We start from the raw sequence: 24,112 nt of genomic DNA, 5'->3' as shown, positions 1-24,112 counted from the left end.
GAAAACAACACAAACAGAGACCTGTACACCAGTGTTCATTGCGGCCCTGTTTACAGTAGCCAAAAGGTGTGTCCATCAACAGCCAGAAGTACAAATAGGTCATTTTCCACATAGTGGAATATTATCCAGCCATAAAATGAAAGTAGATTTTGATACACAATGTAACAACTTGTCTGAGTCTTGAAAACATTATGCCAAGTGAAATAAGCCAGGCTCTCAAAGGAAACATTGCATAACCCGACTGATATGAAAGATCTGGACTGGAGTGGAAGATGAGGAATCTTGCTCCAGAAGGAAGAGTGTTTTGGGTTGATTTTAAAAATTTGGAAATGGATAGTGGTGATGGTTGGGTGATATGGTGGATATAATGAATGACCCCGAATTGTACATGTAAAAATGGCTGAAATGGTAAACATTGTATTATAAGCATATATTTTACTCCACACACATACATACCACCTCGGTCTGATCCTGCAACTCAGGATGTCCACTTTTTTTCATGTGTGATTGCCCCATCTTAATCTCCAGCCATTCAACTCATCCTTAATTCTAAAAATCCAACCCAAATTCCCCGTGATGCAGGAAGCCCTCCAGGTCCATCAATATACAGGAATAGACACCAGTATGTGTACTGGGTGCCCATGCAATTCAACGACGTAACTATCTCTTCTCTGGGGACTGCCAGGGAACTGGTAGGAGGCCTTAGGCTCTTCTGGAGTTGAGTGAATTTCCTAAGACCATGTAACACTCAAATATATGGTTAAATGGGTGGCTTCCTATTTAGTGGGATTTCTTACTCAATTCTGTTAAAGACTACATCTAATTTTCTATAGGTTCTAGACCTATCCAAAAGAGCCCTTATAGTGTAGTGACTATGCACTGGACTGTGATTACACAAGGTTCAGAGTTTGAAACCACCAGTAGCTCTGAGGGAGAAAGACTGGGCTTTCTACTTCAGTGAGGCGTGCCCGTCTCAGAAATTCACAGGAACAGTTCTACCCTGTCCAAGTCACTATGAGTTGGCATAGACTTGGTGGCAGTGGGTTGGAGGAGCCTACCCAAAATAAATCCTGAGGACACAGTGGTTAAACAGTTGGCCACCACCAGAAAGGCTGGAGATGGAAACCCACTGGCTGTTCCGTGGGGGAGAGACGTGGTGGGCTGCTTCTGTCCAGATTTGCAGCTTTGTGGACTTTATGGGTCCTTTCACCAGCATCAACTCCATGGCAATGGGCTTGGTGAGCTTTGGGTTAGGCCGATCCAGAAGCCAAACCTGTTGCCATCAAATGGATCTCGACTCCAGGTGTTACAGCACAACACTGTACACCATAGACTTCCCTCACCTGTAATCTTAAAGGAGCCTTGGCGGCGCTGGGGGATAGACTGCTAACCACAAGGTCATTGATTCAAAGTGGCTGCATTGAGAGGAAGATCAGGGTGTCTGCTCACACGAAAGGGGCAGCCGTGGAAGCCCTGTGGCCGTGAGATCAAATGAACTAGAGGGCAGGGTTTCGGGTGCTGTGGTTTCATCTTAAGGAAGCAGATGGACAGGACTTTCCCCCGTGGTGCCTCGGGGTAAGTTTAGAGAGTTGTTGAGCACAGACCCTCCCAGTCTGTAGACCAGTCATGACTGACACGGACACCCTGCAATGGCCCCCCAATTTTCTCCCTCAAAGGACTGCGTGGACTCTTCGCGTGCCTGGGTTCTTAAGGGGTACCTTTCCCCAGAGGGCCCCTGGCTTCCCCTGCAAAGTTGCTGAGTTATGATTTACTTCCTGCTGCTAAATTGTAGCCCCCCCCCGTAACCCCCACCCCTAATGAGGTGTTACACAACCCACAATGCCTAGTATGACGCCACCCATCCATCAGGGAGCAAATTGCCAGTTGTTGTTAAGGGGCCCAGGTGAAGAACACTCCTTGCATCCTCTTGGTGCAGAATATTTTGATGGAGTTAAGAAAGGTTCCGATTCAGTCCAGGGCTGCGGGACAGAGGCTCTCTGGCACCGAGGAGAGTGTGTAATGGGGGCGACCAGCGCCCATGTTCTCAAGGAGACACCCTGCCAGCCTGCTCCCTGCCTCACACCAGCAGCCCCGGTTCTGACCCAAAGGACTTCATGCAGAACTTGCACATGTCTGACCCGGGTGGAAGGTTCGTGCTCACCTCTCATCGCATTTAATCAGGATCACGCTGTCCGTTCCGATCCCCAGGGCGGCAGCTCCCTTCTTGAGGGAAAAGTGGCTCTGTGAGAAGCACAGGACAGTCAGTCACGCAGGAAGTCAAGCGCCGTTCCCTCCTCCTTCCCTCCATGGTCTCCTCCCTTCCCTCCTTTCAGGTCTAACCCGGCTCCCCCAGGCCTCCGTCTCTAACAGGAGGTCGTGCCCTTCACTTGGGTTTCTTGGGGAGCATTACAAGGTGCTTGGATTTGCAAAGGAGATCCGAGGGGGTGCAAATAGCAGAGAGCTATGCTAACTGAAAGATGCTGGTTCCAATCTAACTGTGGTGCCTGGGAAGAGAGGCCTGGCAATCTACTGAAAAACCAGCCACTGACAACCCCGCGGCCCAGAGCACAGTTTAAATCTGACACACGTGGCATCGCCGCCAGGGGTTTGAAATGGACTCAATAGAAACTTTTATCCGTTTCGGGTTTTTTTTAATTAGCATTTGCAAATGGGCTCCACACCTCCAGCACCACGTGGTAACCCTACGCCTGCTTTACATCTAAGACTGACTGTTTTTTGTTGTTTTTTTTAAATCATGTTATTGGGGGCTCATACTACTCTTATCACAATCCATCCATCAATCCATGTGTCAAGCACATTTGTACATTTGTTACCATCATCATTCTCAAAGCATTTTCTTTCTGCTTGAGCCCTTGGTATAAGCTCCTCATTTTTCCCCTCCCACCCTCCCCCTCCCGCCTGCCCTCCCTCATGAACCCTTGATAATTTATACATTATTATTTTTGCTCATGTCTTACACTGACCAATGGCTCCCATCACCCACTTTTCTGTTGTCCATCCCCCTAGGAGGGGGTTATATGTAGATCATTCTGATCGGTTCCCCCTCTCCCCCCCCCCTTTCCCTTCCCCTCTTGGTATGGCTACTCTCAATATTGTTCCTGAGGGGTTTATCTGTCCTGGATTCCCTGTATTTCCAGTTCTTATCTGTACCAGATTTGTAAGGTAGAATTGGAGTCATGATAGTAGGTGGGGAGGGGAGGGAGCATTAAAGAACTAGAGGAAAGTTGTGTGTGTCAACGGTGCTACACTGCACCCTGACTGGCTCGTCTCCTCCCCACGACCCTTGCGTAAGGAGATGTCCAATTGCCTACTGATGGGCTTTGGGTCTCCACTCCACACTCCCCCTCATTCACCATCATATGAGTTTTTTTTTCTGGGCTTTGAGGCCTGATACCTGATCCTATCGACACCTCATGCTCACACAGGCTGGTGCGCTTCTTCCATGTGGGCTTGTGACTATGTTAAGGGCCTGCAATAGCTATAGACCAGTATATTGTATGTCTCTCAGGTCTACCTTTTGTTATACTCAGTTTCGGCCAAGTGCACTGTCAATGTGCACATTCAACTGAGGCGAAGTGGGCACCTTCAGCCTCGAGTTACTGAAGTCCTGTTAACTGTGCAGATTATCCTCCACCAGGCTTCTGGAAGGAGGCGTCGGTTCCTGGTGATGGCAAAAATGCTTGTCTGCTTGTGCCGAGAGAAGAGGGCACGTCCTGCTGACCAGCCACCAGTGGGAGAGCCCGGACCCCTTGTTGTGCTCCCCGTTAGTGATGCGGGGTAGGGCCTGGAATCTCAGTGAGTGTAATCACCGGGCAACTTGGAGTGCTGACAAGGGCTCGGCTCAGCCCAGCTGTACTGCATCTGCCCATCAGCCGCTTCGTATTAACTGCAGACCATTAAGCTGTCCAGAAGGAGAGCTGTGTCCTCAGTTTACATCTCCAAAGGGTTGCTGACTGGCGTCTGTAAGTGACGGTTCCAAAGAGCGTATGAATGCCCTCTATGTCTGTGTCCACTTGGGATTTGTCGGGTTTCTCAAATATGCAGCACACACACTATTGACACATTTCTCTCTCCCTCTCCCTGTGTGTGTGTGTGTGTGTGTGTGTGCACGTGCGTGCTAAAAAGCAAGGAGCAATCACCGGAATAACAACAGCAAGCAAAGAGAAGCAACACACGAGACAATATACGGAACAGAGGGGATGTAAAAAGCCTGGTAGGACTTGAAGGAATGAGAAAAGGCTATCAGTCTCACGCGGTGACCTCGGAGAGGCAGCGTGGACATCCGGGAACGAGGGCTGAGTAGTGAATTGCGTGCGTCAGGGTTTGTAAAGATGCACAACTCGCCCCAACCCAGAAACAATCATCAAAACTGCCTTTCTCTCTCACCTCTTTAGCAGAGCCCTGAGCCGCCGCCGAGAGGAAGATGCCGAGTGGGCGCCGAGTCTCTGGTTGCCAGGCCGGCACAGAGCAGAAGAGCCAGCTGTCCCCATTGAGCAAGTGCATGCTTCTCCAATTAGGCCCCTCAGTGAACGGGCCCTTAAATACGAAACTGCAAACAGGCAAACTGGGGCGGAGTGAGAGATCTGGTGCACCTGGTCAATGAGAGGATGTGTTCTTGCCTGCTTTTGATGAGGAAGAATAGTGATTCTCAGATGAGGAGTAATTACCCGAGATAATTGATCACTGTAACGAATGCCACAAATGTACAGGAAAACACATGCCCGGCTTGAAAGCTGAGGGACGGGGCACCGAGGTGCAATGAGGCATGAAAAAGAAGATTAGGTACTGAACACCGAGTCGGCTGATATTTTCGGGAAAGGAAACAGAGCAAGAGCTAAATGTTACCCACAAATAGCCAGGGACCCATGGAGAGGAAGGAACTGGAGGTGGAAAAGAGACCCAGAAAGATGCTGCCTAAGGAGGAACAAACCGTGGAGACAATTTAAACGGTGCTGTGGGAGACAAGTGGAGGACGGGTCCGCATCCTTGGCACCGTGCTCAATAGCACCACTTGTTGATGAGCCGGAGGAAGCTGCCTCCAAAGAGTCGCCTCCTGGAGGGCTAGAGAAAATCAGGGGCAATGGTGGCTCAGAGGTAGCATTCTAGCCTTCCATGAGAGAGTCCCAAGTTGGCTTCCTGGTGAGTGCCCCTCCTGGGAAGCTCTAGCAGAGTTTCCAGACGAAGGCAGATGAGGAAGAACCTGCCTCCAAAACTCAGCCCAGCGCCATCCAGCTGATCCCAACGCACGGAAGCCCGATCGGGCCGGAGAGGACAGCCTGCGAGCAGACAGCCTCGTCTTTTTCCTTTGAGTGGTTGGTGGATTTGAACAGCTGATGTTGCAGTATTCAGCCCAATGCATGACTAAATGATGCCACCAGGACTCCAGAAAGCAGCCAGTGAAAGTCCTATGGATCTCAATGGTGCGTGCCACCACTGTGGCAATGGCACCGAGCCAGGCTGCGCTTCATTTTGTGCCGGGCGTTGCCAGACTCCAGGGAGGGGGCGGGGGTGGTGCTGGCTCAGTGGCAGGTAACAATAGAGAAAGCTAAGAGGACGCTTCGTCATGAGCAGAGGGCGTTACTAACATATGACATGGGTCAGCCTTCTGACCCCAAAGGCTGTCTCCAGGCCAGTGGGCGGTGTATAGACTTGCCTGGCTGACTTCCGAAGACAAAGCTTGAAGAAAGTCGGAAGCTTCAAGGGTTCAGATTGATCCCCAAGTAATAAATACTCTTCTAATAATTTGTTGTTACGTCCATAGTATGGCGCAGGAATGAGCTGATGGCTACCCCCTCCGCCATCATCCCCTTCCCTACCCTGGCTGGGAAACGTAACAACCATAGACCCCTGCTAGAATCCAGTGTTTACTGATGACTGTGAATGTATATTTCTCTTTCAGGCCTGCCATTATTGTCTTGCATCATTGAGTCCACTCTGGCGCAGGGCGGCCCTGGATGTTACAGAGTAGCTGTGTGCTCTGGAGGACTTTCTTGCTATAATCTCTCTGCGAGCAGATCGCCAGCCCTTTCCTTCCAGGGGGGCCGTGGGCTGCTTGGGCTCTAACTGCCAAGCAGAAACATTTGCACCACTTGGTGACCCTCTTTTTAAGGAGAACAGAAAGGAATCGGACGGAGCCCCAATGACAAAGCGGTTAAGCACGCGTCTGCCAATGGAAAGGTTTGCATTTTACCCCTACCAGAGAGGCTCCAAAGGGACCAAATGAGGCAGTGTGCTGCAGCCTGGGAACCTACGGGCCAGTTCCACTGTGGCCCCGTGGGCCTCGGCGAGTCCGAATGGACTCTGCGCCAATGGGGGTAGATTCTAAAACCCGTAGGATTTTCATTCTGTACCAGAGTAAAAAACTCGATCTGGAGGGAAGATGAATTGTTCTAGCCTTAAAAAAAGTTGTCACAGGCCATCTTAAACACATACACACACACACACACACACGACCAAACTCATGGTCATCAAGTCCACTCCAACACATGGTGACCCTGTGGGGCAGGATGGAAGTGCCCTGTGGGCTTCTGAGACAGTGACTCTTCGCGGGATCAGAGAGCCTTGGGTCTCTCCCAGCGAGCGGTCGAAGAAGGAAGCCGTGACACCACGTTCAAAACATACAAACAAATATACAAAAATCACTGCCATCGAGTTAGAGCGACCCTACATGGGTCATGTACGAATCAGCTTTCCTTTAGAATATATGCAAATAAACGTGAGCGTTCCAGTTATGAAAATGACTGTCATTTTAAAAATGGGCGGGCCCTCTGCGTTGGGGTGGAGCGGGATGGTCCCCAGAGGATGAGACGGAGGGCCCACCAGCTAGGCTGGCAGCGGCGGGCTCAGCGTTCCATGGAGCCCTCTGGGTACAGCAGCCATGCCTTCCCCCCCTTAACAGACAGCGCCTCTTGCTTCCCTTTAGGGGTGGGCGAGTGAAGTGAATGACAGAAAGGCGCTAGAACAAACCATCTCAGTGTTCCGGCAGAGCAATTTCTCTCCCTCTGTTAGAATCGAGAGAAGCACTTTGGGATTCTTAGCTTCAATGGCTGCATTCATTCTGTCAAGTCATTGTTAAACCGATGGGTGTCAAGTCAACCCTGGCCCTTGGTGACCCTCATGAGCCAGAGTTGAACCGTGCTGCCTGGATTTTCAGTGGCTGATGGTTTTTCACAAGTAGTACACCAGACCTTTCTTCTGACTGCTTCGAGGTGGATTCAAACATCCAACCTTTCAGCTGGAAGCCAACCACATTAGCTATTTGCACCCTCCAAGGACACCACACCACTGTTCGTCAAATCCCAATATCTACCTGAAACTCTGAGTCAGCTGCCTGGTGGGCCATGAGGTTTCAGAGGAAAGCCTGTTCTAGGCGCAGGGGACACAACCATTGTGAAGAAGCCCCCAATTCCCAGCTGCCTCTCCCACTTCGCCCCTACAGCCTCTCCCCTCTCTTGTTCGAACTGGTGGAACTGGCCTTCTTGGCCTTCCCTGGGCTGGCTAAGCTTTTTCTCATTGTTGTGCCTGAGTGCCATTTTCCTGGAAGAGTCTTCCCTCACATGGTTTCTTGGCTCACTCCCCCATTTAACTCTCTGCTCATCTAGTCTCTCCTCAGAAAGACCTTGGATGGGCATTGGGTCAAATAGCCCACGACCACTCCACTCTCTTGCCACTGCCTGCTATTATAGTACGTATTCGGAGGACTTTTGTTGTTGTTGTTGTTATTGTTGTTTTTTAAACTTCGTGTAAACCCATCTAATTCACGATAAATTTTTCATTAAAAAAGGAATGAAAAGATAATGGAATTTTTCCTTGAATATTTGTAGCCCTCTCATATTTACTAGTTTAGCTTCTGCCCCCTACTATGTCCTATGGAGTTGAGTTCGGGCAAAGGCTTCGCTGCACATATAGTTAATGCACATTTGTTGAATTTATTGACTACATGCCCAGAGAAGTTCAAGAAAATGCCCATGCAAGTCTGGCCGAAAATCCCAGTGTTGAGCTTTGGCCTTCAGCTCCATCATAGGCCATGCACGAGGACCAAGAATCCCTGTAGACTTTCTTTCATAATAGGCCTGAGACTAGAGCTACATCAGCCCACCAAGGCCACACCTCAGCAAACCAGCAGTTTAGGAATCCCCAGGGGACTCAGATCTTGCTCCTTTTCAATGTTCTTTGAGTTTGAGAGACAAAGCAAAACCTGAAGGGCAAGATCAGAGTTGTAGGTTGGATGAGGTGAGGTTTCTGAGCAAAATTCTCCCAGGACAACCACTGCTGCTCTGGAAGCATGAGTGGGTGAATTGTCCTGATACAAAAGGGTTCCTCAGTGCAACGTTGCTGGCAGTTTTCTCACCAATGCCGTTTTCTTCACAATAAGTTCCCATGCTCCTCCTGAGTGATAGGTAGGTTTATTGTTTCAACCTGGCCAACAGGAACATGTGGGATTAATAAAGTCACAGTTTGATTGGAGGGTAAAGAGATAAATGGCTCTGCAAGGTCCATCTCTTTCTCTCTTGCTCTCTGGTGACTGGACCAGTCTGCGGCTGCTTTAGCTAGTTCTCTGCCTCAACTTGTGAGCTACACTACCTGTGAGACAGCCAACGGGTGGATCGTGTCACTAGAGCTTGAGGCTCCTTCGAGACCTGCTTCGCCATGCTGCTGGTGCATACATCACTTGAGCTTGAGGCTGGCAGATCCTGTCATCTTGCATTGCTTGAGTTTGATATCCTATACAAGCCTGCTTCACTAAGCTCTTGCGCTGCTGACTATTGGTGACCCACCCTGCTGTTTGCTACCTGTGGGTGGACTGCCTGCATTGCCCATGAGAAGACTCAGCTGTCTGCTTCCTTGACCTTGGACCCAGCAACCCTCATGAGTTGAACTGAGTCCTTTGTACTGCTGTGTGGACTAATTAGCTATTATATTCTTTCATGCTGTATATAGGTGTTCATTTATATGTATGCATTCATATATAAATATATAAGATCATAAGTGTCCTGGTTTAGTTTCTCTAGAGAACGCTGTCTAAAACTCCTGCATCCTTTGAGAAAAACCTGTCAAGATCACCCCTTTGCCACCCCTCCCTAGAAACAGTCACCATAACCTTCGGCGTGACCTCTCTGTCTTGGATATAATTGGCCCAGCATAGCTCCTCAGGATCACTTTTTAGACTGGACTCATTTTTTTTGTATGTCCTGCTGGTGTTGGGCCGCTAACTTCATGGCCAGCAGTTGAAAACCACCAGTCGCTGTGCGGGAGAAAGATGAAGCTGACTACACCAGTAAGACCGACAGGCTGGGCAACTCACAGGGGCAATTCTACTCATATGGTCACGGCGAGTACGAATCGACGGACTAGCAGTGAGCTTTTGTATTTTTTCTGCAATGAGACTAACACCAGTACCTGAGAGAACTCATCTGCGGCCACGCATTGATGACAGAGACATGAGAAAGCCCATTTTGTTTGGAATAAACTCATGCGTGTGTGCACTGCTGGAATCTGGGTAAAAATACTTTTTGACTTACACCAGAACATCAAGGATCTCCAGCCAGTAGATCCTCTCCAGATCTTGGATACCCAGAGACTCCCTGGGCTCCCTCCTTCTCCACCCCCTATCCTAGCACTCCTGGTGACCTGCCTTCTACGCCTCCCAAGCATCTGAGGCAGAGGACAGCCACTCTCCACCCTCCCTCCTCCAAGCACGCCTACTGGCTTGCCTCCTCATCAGTTCAGGGAGCTGATAGCGACATCTGATTTCAAAAGGCAAGTTGCCTGTTCCTGGCTCCTGCTTATCAGCTAGTCCAAAAGAGCCTATGTGGCTTTCTAAAAGCTTCAGCGTTCCAGAGAAGATGCTTCTTGGTGAAACTGCCTCATGGGGTCTAATTATTATGCTTTGGATGGAAGGGACCGCCCCGCCAGGGTCTTCGAGACTCTGTGTGATTCAGAGTGGATGTTCGAGCCACAGGCCCCCAATTGTAACTAGCAATTTCAAGTCACCCCACTGTGAGCTTGTGTCCTAACCATGGGTTAAAACAAAGGAATGTTCTGTCCCAGGGTTCCGTTTTGCATGAGATGAGATCCACAATTGTATCGGGTGACAAACACAAACATCCATACTGAGCTTGTATTCAGCCTACCCGCCAAAAGATCCATTTCCAGAAGAAGGAAAGAGGTCATGCGGGACAAAATGACCTGGGTTGTACACCTGGCTTTTGGGGGATATGTTATTTTCTCCTGAGCCATGGTTTGCTCTGCCACCATGACAAATCCCTCTGTCAGCCTGAGAAGTGTAGATAATGTATGCAACGTACTAAGATTCCTGCGTCCTTGCTAAGTCCTTTTGTCCTTGAGTTAATTCTGACTCGCAGCAACTCTGCAGGGAGAGCAGAACTGCCCCTAGGGTGTCCACGGCTGTCATCTGTCCAGGAAGAGACTGCCACATTTCCCTACCAACGTCTGGAAAATGAATGCTTTTAACCACGGCGATGCCAAGGTTCCCTGAGTCCACACCGGGCACTTAGTCCCATCACATCATCCCCCACATCTTCTCAGGTCTCCCTGGTGACCTCCTGCAGAATGTCGCAGTCGCCAAGCAAAAGGAATGTCAACTCATGCCAGAATATGTAGGGGAATATTAAAATTATACAAGCAAATTGCCCAACTAATGACCGAGGGTCCGAACTTCCTGAGGCCGTGACTCCCGGGGGGCTGCTCTGGTATTTGGGGAGCAGGGCACACGCATCTTCAGAAAGCCATCCCAGACACATCTTTTCCCTGACTCACAGCACCCCCGCCCACCTGCTCCCCCTGCCTCTGCTGTCTCCATCTTGCCTCTTTCTTCATGAGGGGCACTGGGGAGAAACAATAAATCCAAACCAATTCTGACTCATGATAACCCCAGGGACTACGGAGTAGAACTTCGCTGGAAGCTCTTCTTGGCTGCTCCCGTGAAGAGGGACAGTCTTGAAAACCCACGGGGACAGTTCTAGCCTCTCCCATGGGATTATCTATGAGTCAGAACGACTTCAGGGCGGTGAGTTTGGGTTGGTTTTGTTTGAATCTTAACAGAAGCACAGAGGAGATCCCTGGATTTGCTGTCTGTGGAGCCTCTACATAGGTTCAAATCGCCAACATTTCACCGCCCTTTGTAGCTGAAAGCAAACTATCCCATCACTGAGAACCAATAGGGTGGTTGGTAATCATATCAGTGTCAGGTCCATTTGTTGAGTGTTTACCCAGTGCTACCTCTATGTGACCTCATTTGCATGTGAGCTGAAATGACACCCCGCGTTTACTGAAGGGGAAGAAGTGAAGGAGCTCATCACCCTGGGCCTTGGCAGAGCAGGGCTTGTCATCATTTCTAGATAATTCCAAACTCGCGAGCTCAGCCACTAACTTGAAGAAATCTGACTCTCTCCAGACCCTGCTGATCAAGGGAGAGTCCATGCCCAGAGGAGGAGTGTGATCTCAGCGCACACTGGGAAGTCTGGCTGCCCCCTGGCCACCCTTCCTCCAAGGCCCTTTCCCTCCTCAGTAGAGCAGACTCCTAGAGAGTGGGCCCCGGTGCATTCTGTTCATCATGGCATTCCCGGTGCCTGAAACAAGCCCTAGCACATGGACGCACCATGGGAAGGAGGGCGAGGAGAAGGAAGAAAGCAGAGACAGACTGGCTGCTCTAGCCACGCGGGTGTTGGGCTTCACTGCCTCAGTCTCTGCTCTCCTGGTACAAAGGCCATGCCCATGGAGGAGGTAACCTGTCACTTTTACTTAGACCTCAGCATGGCTTGTAGGTTCCTTCCCGAGGGCAGGCTTTGATGGGACTGCGTAGGGGACACAGACCGTGGAACGGTAAGGAAATGATAAGGAGGCAGGAGAGGCAGGGGCAGAGTGGGTCCCCAGTTGCTGAGGGGTCCAGTCCGATGCCTGGCGCCTGTGTGGGCCAGAGTAGAACTGTACTCCACAGGGGCTCCAGTGGCCTTGGAGGACGGGTGGGCAGGGGCAGTCAGACTTCCCAGTGTGCGCTGAGATCACACTCCTCCTCTGGACATGGACTCTCCCTTGATGTTCACAAGGGACCCACCAAATCTGTCTTCTGAGGAACCTCTGGGTAGGCATCAACCGCCAACTTTGCGGTCAGCAGTTGATGGTGTTGACTGCCGGCACCACCAGAGACTCCTGGAAATTGGGGCATGAGTGCTTAGAGGGAGGCTGAGCTCATGCCACGATGCCACTTACTGTCGGGTCTATACACACACACACACACACATATATATACACACATATATAATTTTTGGTTGTTGAAATATATATATTTTACATATATATTTTATATACATATATATATTTAAACAACCAAAAATTTTGACTTTTAAATGGAAACACTCAAATAGTGTTATTATCTCAAAATCATTTCCCCCCTAAAACAATGATGGCAATTTCCTCCCTACAGCGTGAGTGGGGCCCATGAGGAGACACTGCAGGACAATTCAAGGAAGTGAAGTGCTAGTTAGGTTGGCGTGTGAAGACTGGAAAGTGAGTGAGTTGTCGCTGGGAAAAATGCAGTGGCTGCTATGATAATGAACAACATCGTCCCTACAAAACATCACGCCGTTTCATCGAAACGGTTTCTGGGAGAGCGTGCGCTATACAGGGAAACAAGTTAAATGTAGAGTTAAACCCCAGGGATTCAGAGCTGGAGATGCGAATTATTGAGCTGAGATCTTATCTTCCTTCAGAATCTACTCTTAAGAAAGGACCGGAAACTCGTCAGATTAATTTCTGTCAAGCTTTTCCACCACTGAAGATCGAAGTGAGCAGACGAGGCTCCAGCACAGGGTAAGTATTGAACCAGATAGATTTTTTTAAAGACCCTCCCAATTCTGAGATACTATGAATCTATACTTATTTGAAAGAAAGAAGAGACCCTGAGAAGCCTTTACTTGCAGTTTCAATGCCATCTTATCTCGTTTCTGCTCATTGGTTTCTCCACTGAAAATGACCTTCAAGCAATAACTTTGTCCGCTGTGGTCCTTTTCAAGTCTTGGAAAATGGTTGAGTTGAATGAAGAGAAAAACTCAGTGGCACATCCTCCTGATCAGTCAGGTTTTAGGATAGCCAGTGAGGAAATGGACAGGCAGGGTGCAACACAGAGAGTGAAAACAAGGATGACGCCTTCCTACCTGAATATGCCAGTCTGTGGATGCATGCCAGAGAGCGGAAGAGTCTGTGGATGTCCTTTCCACCGAAAGAGCTCTGAACATGCCAAATTAGAACCTCAGTGTTCACAATAGAAGAAAGGCTAGGGATGGACTTGGCTGATTCAATAGGTCAGGCGATTTTATTATCCATAGAATAGACAACATGCTGAATGGGATTTAAGAAGAGGTACTGTGAGTTAATTAGACCAGCCAGCTACAGAGAAGTGTTGGGACCATCGGAACAGACCAGGGGAGCATCCAGCAGACTAGTTGGAGCAGTAGTATTGGGGTGGTTGGGAAATGTGGCAGTTACATCATCTACTGTGAACTTGAGGAAGGTGTGGAGCCTAGCCTGTCAATCAGGTCATAGGCAATGAAGCCTCTGTGTGGGCATGGCCTTCTCCTGAGGATTCTGGGAACTCCTATCTTCCTCCCTGGAGGCGAAACACACACTCTCAGTTTGACATTCCTGTTGACAAGACACATGGAGCTTTGCTGATGGAGTCAGATCCCTGGAGCTGCATCCAGTCATGTGGAGACCCACGCCAATGCTAAGATGCTTCCACCACTGCTAGATGCTTCCCACCCACTGACCTGTGATCTTCCTGCTTTCAGCATCACTGCATGTGTTTTGAGAGTCTGAAGAGGAATGTACAGACTGGTATTGGACATATGGGCTAATATCAGACTTAGGAACTTGAACTGGACTGGGCTGGAGTGTTTTCTTAATATACAATTACTCCTTGATATAAAGTTGTCTCTTACACATAAATGAATGTCAATGAATTTGTTTCTCTAGTTAACCTGGTATAACACAGGAAACTTAGGGTCTAGATCGAGCTCTGCCATGGATTGGCCATGAAGGCTTGGTCCAAGCATTTCCCTTTTCTGGGGCTTGGTTCTTCATGTATAGAGCAAGGTTGCTGTTTTCTGACATGACATACTATTTACGTAGAGCCAAGCGCACCCAGCCGCACTGTGGATGAAAGGCCTCGCGGTTTGCTTCCACAACGATTACAGCGAAGAAAACAGTCCTTGACTATGAAGCAGTTCTGCCCTGGAGCCCAGAGTCGCCAAGAGTTGGGATCGACACTCTGGTGAGGAATTTGCCTTCTGGATTTCCATGGGCTGAGAGAAGTGTTTTTGAAAGACTGTCATTTGATCTTCCTAGTGTCTTGGGTCTTGGCAACCTCTCACAAAGACAAGAAGAAGCACCATCTGAAGCTCTTCCGTGTGAGCCCTTGGCTTCTCTCCTCGCAGATTCAGGCAGTGGCCTCTCTAGAACACTTTTCCCCCTGCAGGCCGAGGAGTTCAGGAAAGAAATCTTGATGTAAGCGTTGAGAGGATTTCATCTGGGGAAATGCCTTGGGAATTCTTTCCAGCCTGTGGAGGTCTATTTCTGGGCCTGGGAAGAACAAGGGATGATGTGACCTGCCCTGAAGCAGGAAGAGCCCACACTAAGCGATGAAGAGAAAGATGTTCAGAACCAAAAGAAGAAGGATGTAGAGATAAGGGACGTGTTACCTCTTCATCTCGAGTTCCCAGGCAGCTCTCAACTTTTCAGAGCTCATTTGAATGGAACAGAATAGTTTGGAGCTAGTCTTCAGAGGGACAGAGGAGAACAATGAATGAGCTCTGAAAGCCTCTGCCCACCCAGCTTTGGAGGAGAGTTTATACGTGTGTGCGCTCTTGGTTGGGTCGTGGTGGGGATGGCAACTAACAGTTTAACTTCACACAAGGGGGTTCCTGGTTGGTGTGGACAGTTTTGTTGTTGTTGTTAGGTGCCATCGAGTCAGTTCTGACCCAGAGCGACCCTCTGTACAACAGAATGAAACACAGCACCATCCTCACAATTGTTCCCATTTTTGAGCCCATTCACCATGATTAACCTGAAGGTTGGTGGTTCAAATCTACCCAGAGACTCCATGGAAGAAAATCCTGGTGAACCACTTCTGTTAAGCTTATGGCCAAGGAAACCCTATAGAGCACAGTTGTACTTCAGCACCTGGGGTTTCACAGAGGCAGAATCAACTTAATGGCAACAGATCTGGTCGTTCATTTATTTTCAGTTCATGCGAAGGAAGCAGTCATCATTGGGAATTTGATCTAGGGAGATCTATGATGTTAAATTTATCAATGAGCTGTGTCTTATAAATCTTTATTGCTGCATCCCTCATCTTATATCTGCATTGGTGGTTGGAGCTAGCAATGGTCACTGGTCTAGGAATCAGGAAACCAGGTTTGAATCAGAGTCTGTTGTTGCTGTGGTTTACAGTCAAGTTGATTTCACCTCATGACGACCCCATGCGGTCAGAGTCGAATTGCCTCACAGGATGATAAAGACAGGGCCCTTTCAGAAGCACTTCACCAGGACTATCTCTTGAGGTTTCTTTGAGTTAGCAGGGCAGTCCACACCTCACTGACACAGAGTCAATTCTGACTCACAGTGATCCTGTGGGGCAGGGTAGACCTACCCTTGTGGGTGTCTGAGACTCTAATTCTTTGCAAGAGTAGAAAGTCCTTCTTTCTCCTAAGGTGGGGTTGGTGGCTTGGAGTTTTTGACCTGGCCGTTGGCAATCCAAAAATAACCACTACACCAATGGGACTCCTTAAACCTAGTTCTACCTTATGCTATTATGAGCCCATTGGTCATCATTGCACCCAGCTGGTGTCAGCTTCTTTTGATAAGCACCTCTGTTCTGTCTGCCCCACAGGGTGCTATGGGAATCCAATGTGCTTATATTGTACATATATTGGAAGTAATGAGATGTTCAACATTAGAATAATAGTCCACCTGTCAAAAATTATAAGCCTCCAGTTATAGCCAAGTTAAATTTTAGGACATGTTCATAATTTAAATGATCTTCTGTAATTATGTGCACTGATAGATGCAGGAAGGAGGAAGAATATTTGAACGGTTGTCTTACAGTAGAATCATCTTTCTGTCTTTCAGAAATAAAGATACTGACTACAGGTTTGCAATAGCAAGCAAAGATGGCACACACAACGAAAGAAAAGAAGGCATAGAAAAATTACACTCAGACCACACAGCCTGGACTTTCAGGACAAGCCCAAGTCCATTTACAGCAAAGTTGAATCTGAGAAGCTTAGGTAGAAATCAGAGGGGTGCCTGGCAGGAAGTACAGGGTAGCTTGCTGGAGGCCCAATTTTGTTTCAGATTCTGGAAACAGCATGGATGTCCAAAGGAAAATATAAGATCATCGTGGCTGAGGTCTAAACCTACTTCAGAAAAATAGTCATCTTGGGGGGATTGGGAGGCGGGTATAGAAACCATGTCATGTGTTCATACCTTTGGAGAAGTTAAGGGTTGAATGTTCTAAGATGGTGAGAGTACTAGCAGGGCCAATGTGGTAACTACACAATTTGTTGTCAACTTGAAAGTATTAAGAGTGAAGGTGTGGAGTTTAGTCTGTCAATCAGGTTGCAGCTTGATGACCTCATTTGGAGGCACTAAGGAGATAAATAGCTCCCTGGAGGTGGGACACGTGCCCATTGTCTGCGAGATAGTCCTGCTGACAAGACACAGGGAGCTAGGCTGGAGCTCTGGAGGTACCACATGGAGACCCATGTCAGTGCTGAGATACTTACACCACCACTGGATCCACAAGTCCTTGTACCCATTGGCCTGTGATTCAGTGTCATTGCTTCATGAGTCTGAAGAGGAATTTATAGACTGGCACTGGACATATGGGCTAATATTGAACTTATGGATTTGATCTGGACTGGGTGGGGATGGTTCCTCAATATTCAATTGCTCCTGTATACAAATCTCATTCCTATACACTTGAGTGTCTATAAATTTGCTTCTCTAGTAAACCCTAACACAGGTAGCTTGCCCAATAAGGGGCTTCCTTAAATGGTTACTTCTTGATTAGCGGTTACTTATCAGTCTCTAGTGGAAAGTTTCACAAGCGATTCAACACATCTTTGATTAGTAAGTATTATTTAATTCTCATTAATCTTGCTGCCCACCTGTCTCCCCAACACCCATTACTTCAGACAAGTGACATGTCAGCATTGTACTTATTGGGAAAACAATATCTGCTTTATCGGTCAGTGTCTTCCTAGATTTCAACCAGATACAGAGGTACCCCTACATATCACTCAACTGTGGTCCCCTTTCACTCTTCTCCCAGTGTGGTCCCCTTTCACTCTGCTCCCTAGCAAGGTAACCCGTGGAGTTTATAGAATGTAGTCTTGAAGTGGGGAACGGCAGAAACACATACGTGTTCAGATGTGAAGGCAATGAGCCTGGGAACGGCGGCCATTCCTTTCTCCTTGACTTCTGGGAACATCTTGAAGCGAGCGACCAGCATGGCATACATGTTCGAGATGGCGCCACCTGTAGTGCACAGCAATGCAGTTACTCAGCCTGCACTCCATGTGCAAGCCACGCCCCTGTCCCTGCGCCCCAGTGTCCTTCGCGGCCTCAAAGGCAAAGCTAAGCGAGCTCTCCAGAACACTCCCTGCCCTCAAGTCAATTCTGGCTCATGGCGAAGCAAGTTCAAAGAAGACATATTGGGCCCAACCACAGCCCACGTTGTGCTCCCCTCCATAGCTCAACTCTTTCACAAGAAAATCCAGGTAGATCCTACTCCATGCGAGGAGGCTCGCAAGAACAAAGAAAAGCGCTCGCTTCCTTCCCCAGCGTGTGAGGTGGCCATGCTGCTGCAAACCAACCCCCTTCCACCCGGGCGATTCTGACTCCTCTCTTGCCTATTGGATAGAATAGAGCTGGTCTGTAGTGTTTCCAGAGTCAACAAATCTTCCTGGGAGCAGATAAGCTCATCTTTTTCTCCAGAGCTGCTGGTGGGTTTGAACCAATGACCTTGTGGTTACCAGGCCTGTAGGATCACCAGGGCTGCTTCATCATGCAGCCAAGCAAAAACCCAAACCAACTGCCATTGAGATGACTCCAGCTCATAGTGCCCCTGTCTATAGGACAGACCAACACTACCCCTTTGGGTTCCTGAGACTATATGCTTTTTGGGAGCAGAAAGCCTCATCTTTCTCCCATGCAGCAGCTGGTGACTTTGAACTGCTGACTTAGAGGTGAGCCTAGGCCACTAGGGCTCCTGCGCACAAAGCACTCACTCAGTCACTCACTGCCATCAAGTCAATGTTGACTCATAGTGACCCAACAGGAAGGCTAGAACTGCCCCCTGTGAGTTTCTGAGACTCTTTATGAGAATAGAAAGCCCTGAATTCTCCCCATTATGCACGAGGCCCATGAAAATCCTGTTTCTTGAGACTGTCCCTTCTTTTCATTGCAGCTCATGAAATGCTTTGCACTGGGATTGAGAAGTCTTGGTTGCTATTAATGGTGTGGCTATTAATCAACAAGCTTATAGAATATGCAGGAAAACACTCACAGCCGTCTCCTCACATGAGGCCATTAATTCCCCAAGACTAGCCTTCCCTCTAGAAGACATCATTGAAATATCATTTTAACAGTTAAAACCTTATTTTGTAATTAGAGGAAAACACACAATTAAGGGAACTTTAAGCCCAGATCGAATTACTTTTTCTCAGTCAGCCTGAAACTGTCTGCTGGACTTCACTTGATAAGTAAAAGTGAGCGTTCCCAGGGTGGCTGAGAAGCAGGAGGGTTTGTTATGCAGGAGCCAGGCAGGTGGTAGTGAATGCAAATGAGTATGCTGATGTGAAAGGCAGGAACCTGGAAGCAGGGTCAAGGTCCCACCCCCTTCTCCCACCCAAAGGGGTCTCCCACAGCTTCCACCCTGAGGTAGATTCTCTGAGCTTCCTGCCACTCTGGTGGCTGCCAGCAGACGGGTCCTCCTGTGCCAAGATAAGTGGACCAGGCAGAGAGAGCATTGACCCCTGTCTCATTAGGCCGTCTGGTCCAGAGCAGTAATCACCTGGATCCTGAGCTCTGTCATCAGTTAGAATGAGGGCAATTCCTATCTCCTCTGGACCCCAGAGACGCAGGGCACATAGAATTCAGGTCAGGCCGGCTCTGAGCTGACACCCTGGCTGAAAGCAGCGCCAGGAAGGAACAGCCTTAAAAAGATCGTCCACGGCTGTTCATGGCTAGTCCTGGTGCCAGTCACCTCTCTCTGCCATGGGGCCGTGGGGTTGGGTCCTCCTCCAGAGATCTTATAGGTCAGGGTTGCATGGCCCTTGCAGGTTTCTGAGACTAAGAAAGTAGAATGCCTTGTCTTTCTCCCACGCATGAACATGAAGGGATGAAAATTCTTTGGGGGGGGGGCTGTCCACTAGGGGATATTTATCAGCAACTGTTGGCTCTACTCACTAGGTACCAGTAACAACCCCCCCCACCACCACCCTCAAGTTTGGATAATCACAAATGTCTCCAGATGTTACACAATTGTCCCAGAGACCAAATTGCCCCTGGTTGAGAACCAATGCTCTAGCTGTTCTTCTGAAGACAAGGGAGGGGAGGGGAAGCAGGGGAGGGTAAGCAGGGAGGGGAGCAGGGGAGGGTAAGCAGGGAGGGGAAGCAGGGAGGGGGAGCAGGAGAGGGAAGCAGGGAGGGAAAGCAGGGAGGGGAAGCAGGGGAGGGGAAGCAGGGAGGGAAAGCAGGGAGGGGAAGCAGGGGAGGGGAAGCAGGGGAGGGGAAGCAGGGAGGGGAAGCAGGGGAGGGGAAGCAGGGAGGGAAAGCAGGGAGGGGAAGCAGGGGAGGGGAAGCAGGGAGGGGAGGGGAGGGGAGGGGGAGGAGGGAGGGGAGCAGGGAGGGGAAACAGGGAGGGGAAGCAGGGAGGGGAAGCAGGGGAGGGGAAGCAGGGGAGGGAAGCCGGGAGGGGAAGCCGGGAAGGGGAGCAGGGAAGGGGAAGCAGGGAAGGGGAGCAGGGAGGGGAAGCAGGGAGGGGGAGCAGGGAGGGTGCATATAGAGAAATCGCACTGCCTGTGCATTTAGCCTACAGGGTGGTCCTCAACCTTCCTCATGCCAGGACCCTTTCATACAGTTCCTCATGGGGTGGTGACCCCCCAACCATAAAATCATTTTCATTGCTACTTCATCACTGTCATTTTGCTACTGTGATGAATTGGGTGACCCCTGTGATAGGGTAATTTGACCCCCCAAAGGGGTCTAGACCCACAGGTTGAGAACGGCTGGCCTAGAGGCTTCCAGCCCTGCCTTCTGTTTTTTTCTGCAGGTGAGCCATCCTTTTCTGTCAGAAGACAGAAAGAGATTTCAGAGCCTCTGGATAGAGCCTCCGGTTACTGCTTTATGTAACAGAGCATGTGCTCTGCATGCTCATTTCCCTGGAATCTTCCAGAAGAAGGAGGCAAAAGCAAATTCTGGAACATGTGGAAAGCCTGTAAGGTGGGAAAAGGTTTGGGACTGAGGCTGCTCTGCCCCAAATCCTTCACGACTTGCTGCTCAGACATCACCTCCTAACCAGGTTCCTTCTGGGATTTACACAGGTGAAGCTTCAGCTTGTTAGAGACAGGCGTGTAAAGCAAACTCTTCCTATTGAGTTTCGGGAACGGGACTGTAGATCTCAGGGAACGTAAGATGGGTGATGTCCCTTATTCCTTGGCCTTAAAATGTAACACCTCCTTCTGAAGCATACGCCTGGGGACGACCTAAAAAGCATTCATCAGCATGTCTGATCCTATGAGCCCTATGAGACGCCTCTGCGATGCTTCTTGAAAACACAGCGAAAACAGATTGTCAATAGTCTTTTCTGGTTGCTCCCAAACCATCGTGAATCTGCATGATTCGTATGGGTCCCATCCTGGCTAAGTGGGAACTCTTAATAGACAGATTTGAGGGTCTAACCCATCCAGAGGTGCCGTGGGAGAAAGGCCAGGCTATCACCTTCTGAATGTCTCACTCGAGAACTCGATGGACCACAGTGGAACTCTGAAAGAGGTGTGTATGTGTGTGTGTGTGGGGGGGGTGTTCTGTGAACTGAAATGGACCTGCCAGCAATTAATAACAGCAAGCCTTGCCTGATGGTAGGTGCAACCGTGGCTTAGCCAATGGGGTCCATTTCAGTGACCTGAGCCCCTCCCCCGCTGTTGGCCAGCTCCCACTTATAACAGCTTAGTCTGCAGACTAGGTTACCTGGCCTGGGGTCTGTGTCTTGCTCTTCCGGTTGCCTTCCTAACTTCCATTTCCTCTCTGCATCAAACCAAGGTCATACCCAAATCTGGGACCCTGACCCAAGGACAAGGCTTTTGTGCTGGTGATCTTGACTGGAAGAAATGTAAATCATGGAGCATGTCTGCTGATGAAAGGCAGGATGGAAAGGACTACACAGTTTGATCGAGAAGAGAAGGCATGAGCTACCTTCTGAAGAAATCATGGCCCGCTCTGCTCTTGCAGCTCTAAGAAATTGCCTCCCGAGCCACTCCCTGCTCTCCCCCTTACCCCCCACCCCCCTTGAAATCAGGGTCAGGCTGCTTCTTTGCTGGTGACATAAAAGCAGCGGGCGGTACATGTGCTGTTACATCCATCTGCCTGGTTCTGCATCCTCAGACAGGGGACGTTTTGTTAATTGACAACACCCCTCTCATTTCGCTCATCTTGGGAAGAGCATAGAGAGTGTGTGTCCCCCCCACCCCACCCCACCGTCTTACTGGGACTCTGTTCCGCAGGATGCACACAGCCTGCATTCCGAATCACAGCAGAAGGGCCAGGCAGAGGTAAGTCTCACTTCTGATGACACTTTTGGCCAGTGTCAATCACTGCAGTTCAAGGATGGGGGCTGCTGGCTGGCAGGTGAGTCCAGGGGTCACATGCACTTAATCGTACTCATTCTTTTGATTCATATACAGCCTATTTCACCCGAGCAGAAGTATTCACCCAGTTTTTAAATCTTTCCTAGGTGCATGATAAGGCATTGCATACCAGAAGGAAAAAAAAAACCACAAAGAAAGGAGAAAATAATTATATACCAGGAGAAAATATCCCGTCGCCAGAACCCCCAGGCCAGCCAATGATCTCTCTCATTTTCTTTAGCGTGACGTATTCCAAAAGCACAAATACCGGAGCAATTTCATAGGTGAACCTGAAATGTAGTAACGGCCACATTTTATGGCTGTAAATCAAAGAAATCATTCACCACTTACATATCTACCAAACTCTCTCCCCCTTCAAGCAGCGTGTTGCCCAATGTTTTGCTTGTTACATTCGGCAGAGAGGAAATGATGTCTTCCAGAAGGGCTGTTTGAGTTTCAGCTCTCTACTGTCAGGAGCTTAAATAATTGGCATTATGCACAAGGATCATTGATCATGTTGCATAAATAATGAACGCACAGAGTAAGGCCATCTGAAAGCCAACATCTGGTCCCGTTTCTTTTTCACGTTATACATGATCATAAATACAAAGCCCCCAAATCCCCTTTGTGCTTTAAAATTTTTGTATAGAATTGATTGCATGAAAGCTATGTCAAGGCTATTTTCTCTTAAGCGAGGCATGAATGCTCATATTCTGAGGCGCACATTACTCTTTTAGGAGCTACTTAAAGAAGAGACTTTAATGTGGGAGTTAACGACTACAGACAACAGTGACCATTATCCTGGACCACACAAAAACACATTGAGTTACTTACATGTTCGTGTTTGCTGTTGATGTCAGCCAGTCTGCTGCTAATCCAACCATATCCAGTCCAGTGGAGAGTTGATTAAAATATCTGGGATGCCCTACAAAAAACCAAAACAGAGGCCCGTGTTCAGGATTGCATCCAATAAAAGAACTTGGGCAGATTCTGCCCTCACAGGTATTCCATATTCAGAAGGACACACAGACACCAAAAGGTATTTCCCCTAACAAGAGTGACTGGCTACTTTAGGTTTGGATATTTATTGAAACATAGCCTACACAGAGTAATGAATGCAGTTTACTAGCTGTACATTGCTGGATTGCTCGCCAGTCTCTTTGTATATTTGCCACCTCAAGATGCTGGTGTAACAGACTGATAATCAGTCATGCCAGGACATCGGAGAGGCATGCCAACCATCATCATCATATCAGTGGCAAATGGCGGCTGATTACAAAAGACAGGGTCAAAGGTGAAGAGAGGGCACTGTGCTGAGTGACTTGCCCTGGATTTAGGATGTTATGGTTGTCCAAGGATGGCATACACAAGCTCAATACTTGCCCATTCTTCTCTGTCAGAACATTTGGCTGTAAACAAGAGAGTCCCCTGATAGCGGTGAATGTAAAATAAAGCTGGCTACACCGTCACTGTCTTAGACATGAAGATACAGTCAATGGAGTGGATAGTCCATTAGCAAGGCTTATCTAATTAACTTCCAGATTTTGCTAAAACTCTCTCAAGGGGGTTTCCATCAGAATACTCTTTTGGCTATTAGTTTAAAGGGGGATTATAAATATTTCCGTAGAAGTCTGTTCCCTTGTAGGTCCCATAAAAGCCTAGTTACCATTTTGAAGATTTGCTTAGCAGCAGAAAAAAAATGGTAGGAGTCACAATTATGGAAATCCGATCTGATCCGGAAGGTATCTGTCACTTACAGGACACCTGTCTGAAGCCTGGGGGCGTGACAGTCTCTGGGACTCAGCATGGGGAAGCGAGATAAAGGCAGGCAGTCGATGTAGGAACAAAAGTCCACACACAGTTATCTCCCAGACTGGAGTGCTCTCTTATCAGCCTCAGACACGTGGCTGGAGAATTCTACCCTGGGGGAAGGTACAGCACATTGTCAAAGGGTTGGGACTCACAGGAGTGTGTGCCTGGTGCCCGTCTATATCCTTTGCCCTTTTCCAGACCCTCTGATGCTGACCCCTGTCAGCTTACTCATCCTGGGAATGGGAGAAAGCCCTTCTTTCTTGGCGGCGGCTGCTGCTTCTGCCATCTGGAACGGCCCTCCGCCCCTCTCTGCCTCATTGACTCCCATTTCATTATGGGTCCCAGCTGAAAGC

General features: G+C 48.8%; 1 protein-coding gene across 1 annotated transcript in view; it reads right to left on the bottom strand.

The window, feature by feature from the left end:
- GAD2 (glutamate decarboxylase 2) overlaps positions 1-24,112 on the bottom strand; it is an 89,325-nt gene that overhangs the window by 59,361 nt on the left and 5,852 nt on the right. The window contains exons 5-8 of the mRNA XM_075553197.1: positions 22,782-22,872; positions 22,125-22,237; positions 17,462-17,577; positions 2,162-2,241 (exon numbers count right to left, since the gene is read on the bottom strand). Of these exons, the coding sequence (XP_075409312.1) occupies positions 2,162-2,241; positions 17,462-17,577; positions 22,125-22,237; positions 22,782-22,872 (400 nt within the window). The remainder of the gene's footprint in view (positions 1-2,161; positions 2,242-17,461; positions 17,578-22,124; positions 22,238-22,781; positions 22,873-24,112) is intronic.

This window comes from Tenrec ecaudatus, chromosome 6 (genome assembly GCF_050624435.1).
Source record: "Tenrec ecaudatus isolate mTenEca1 chromosome 6, mTenEca1.hap1, whole genome shotgun sequence".
Lineage (NCBI taxonomy): Eukaryota > Metazoa > Chordata > Mammalia > Afrosoricida > Tenrecidae > Tenrec > Tenrec ecaudatus.
The sequence above is the reverse complement of the archived record's forward strand: the minus strand, read 5'-3'. Positions and strand labels throughout refer to the sequence as shown.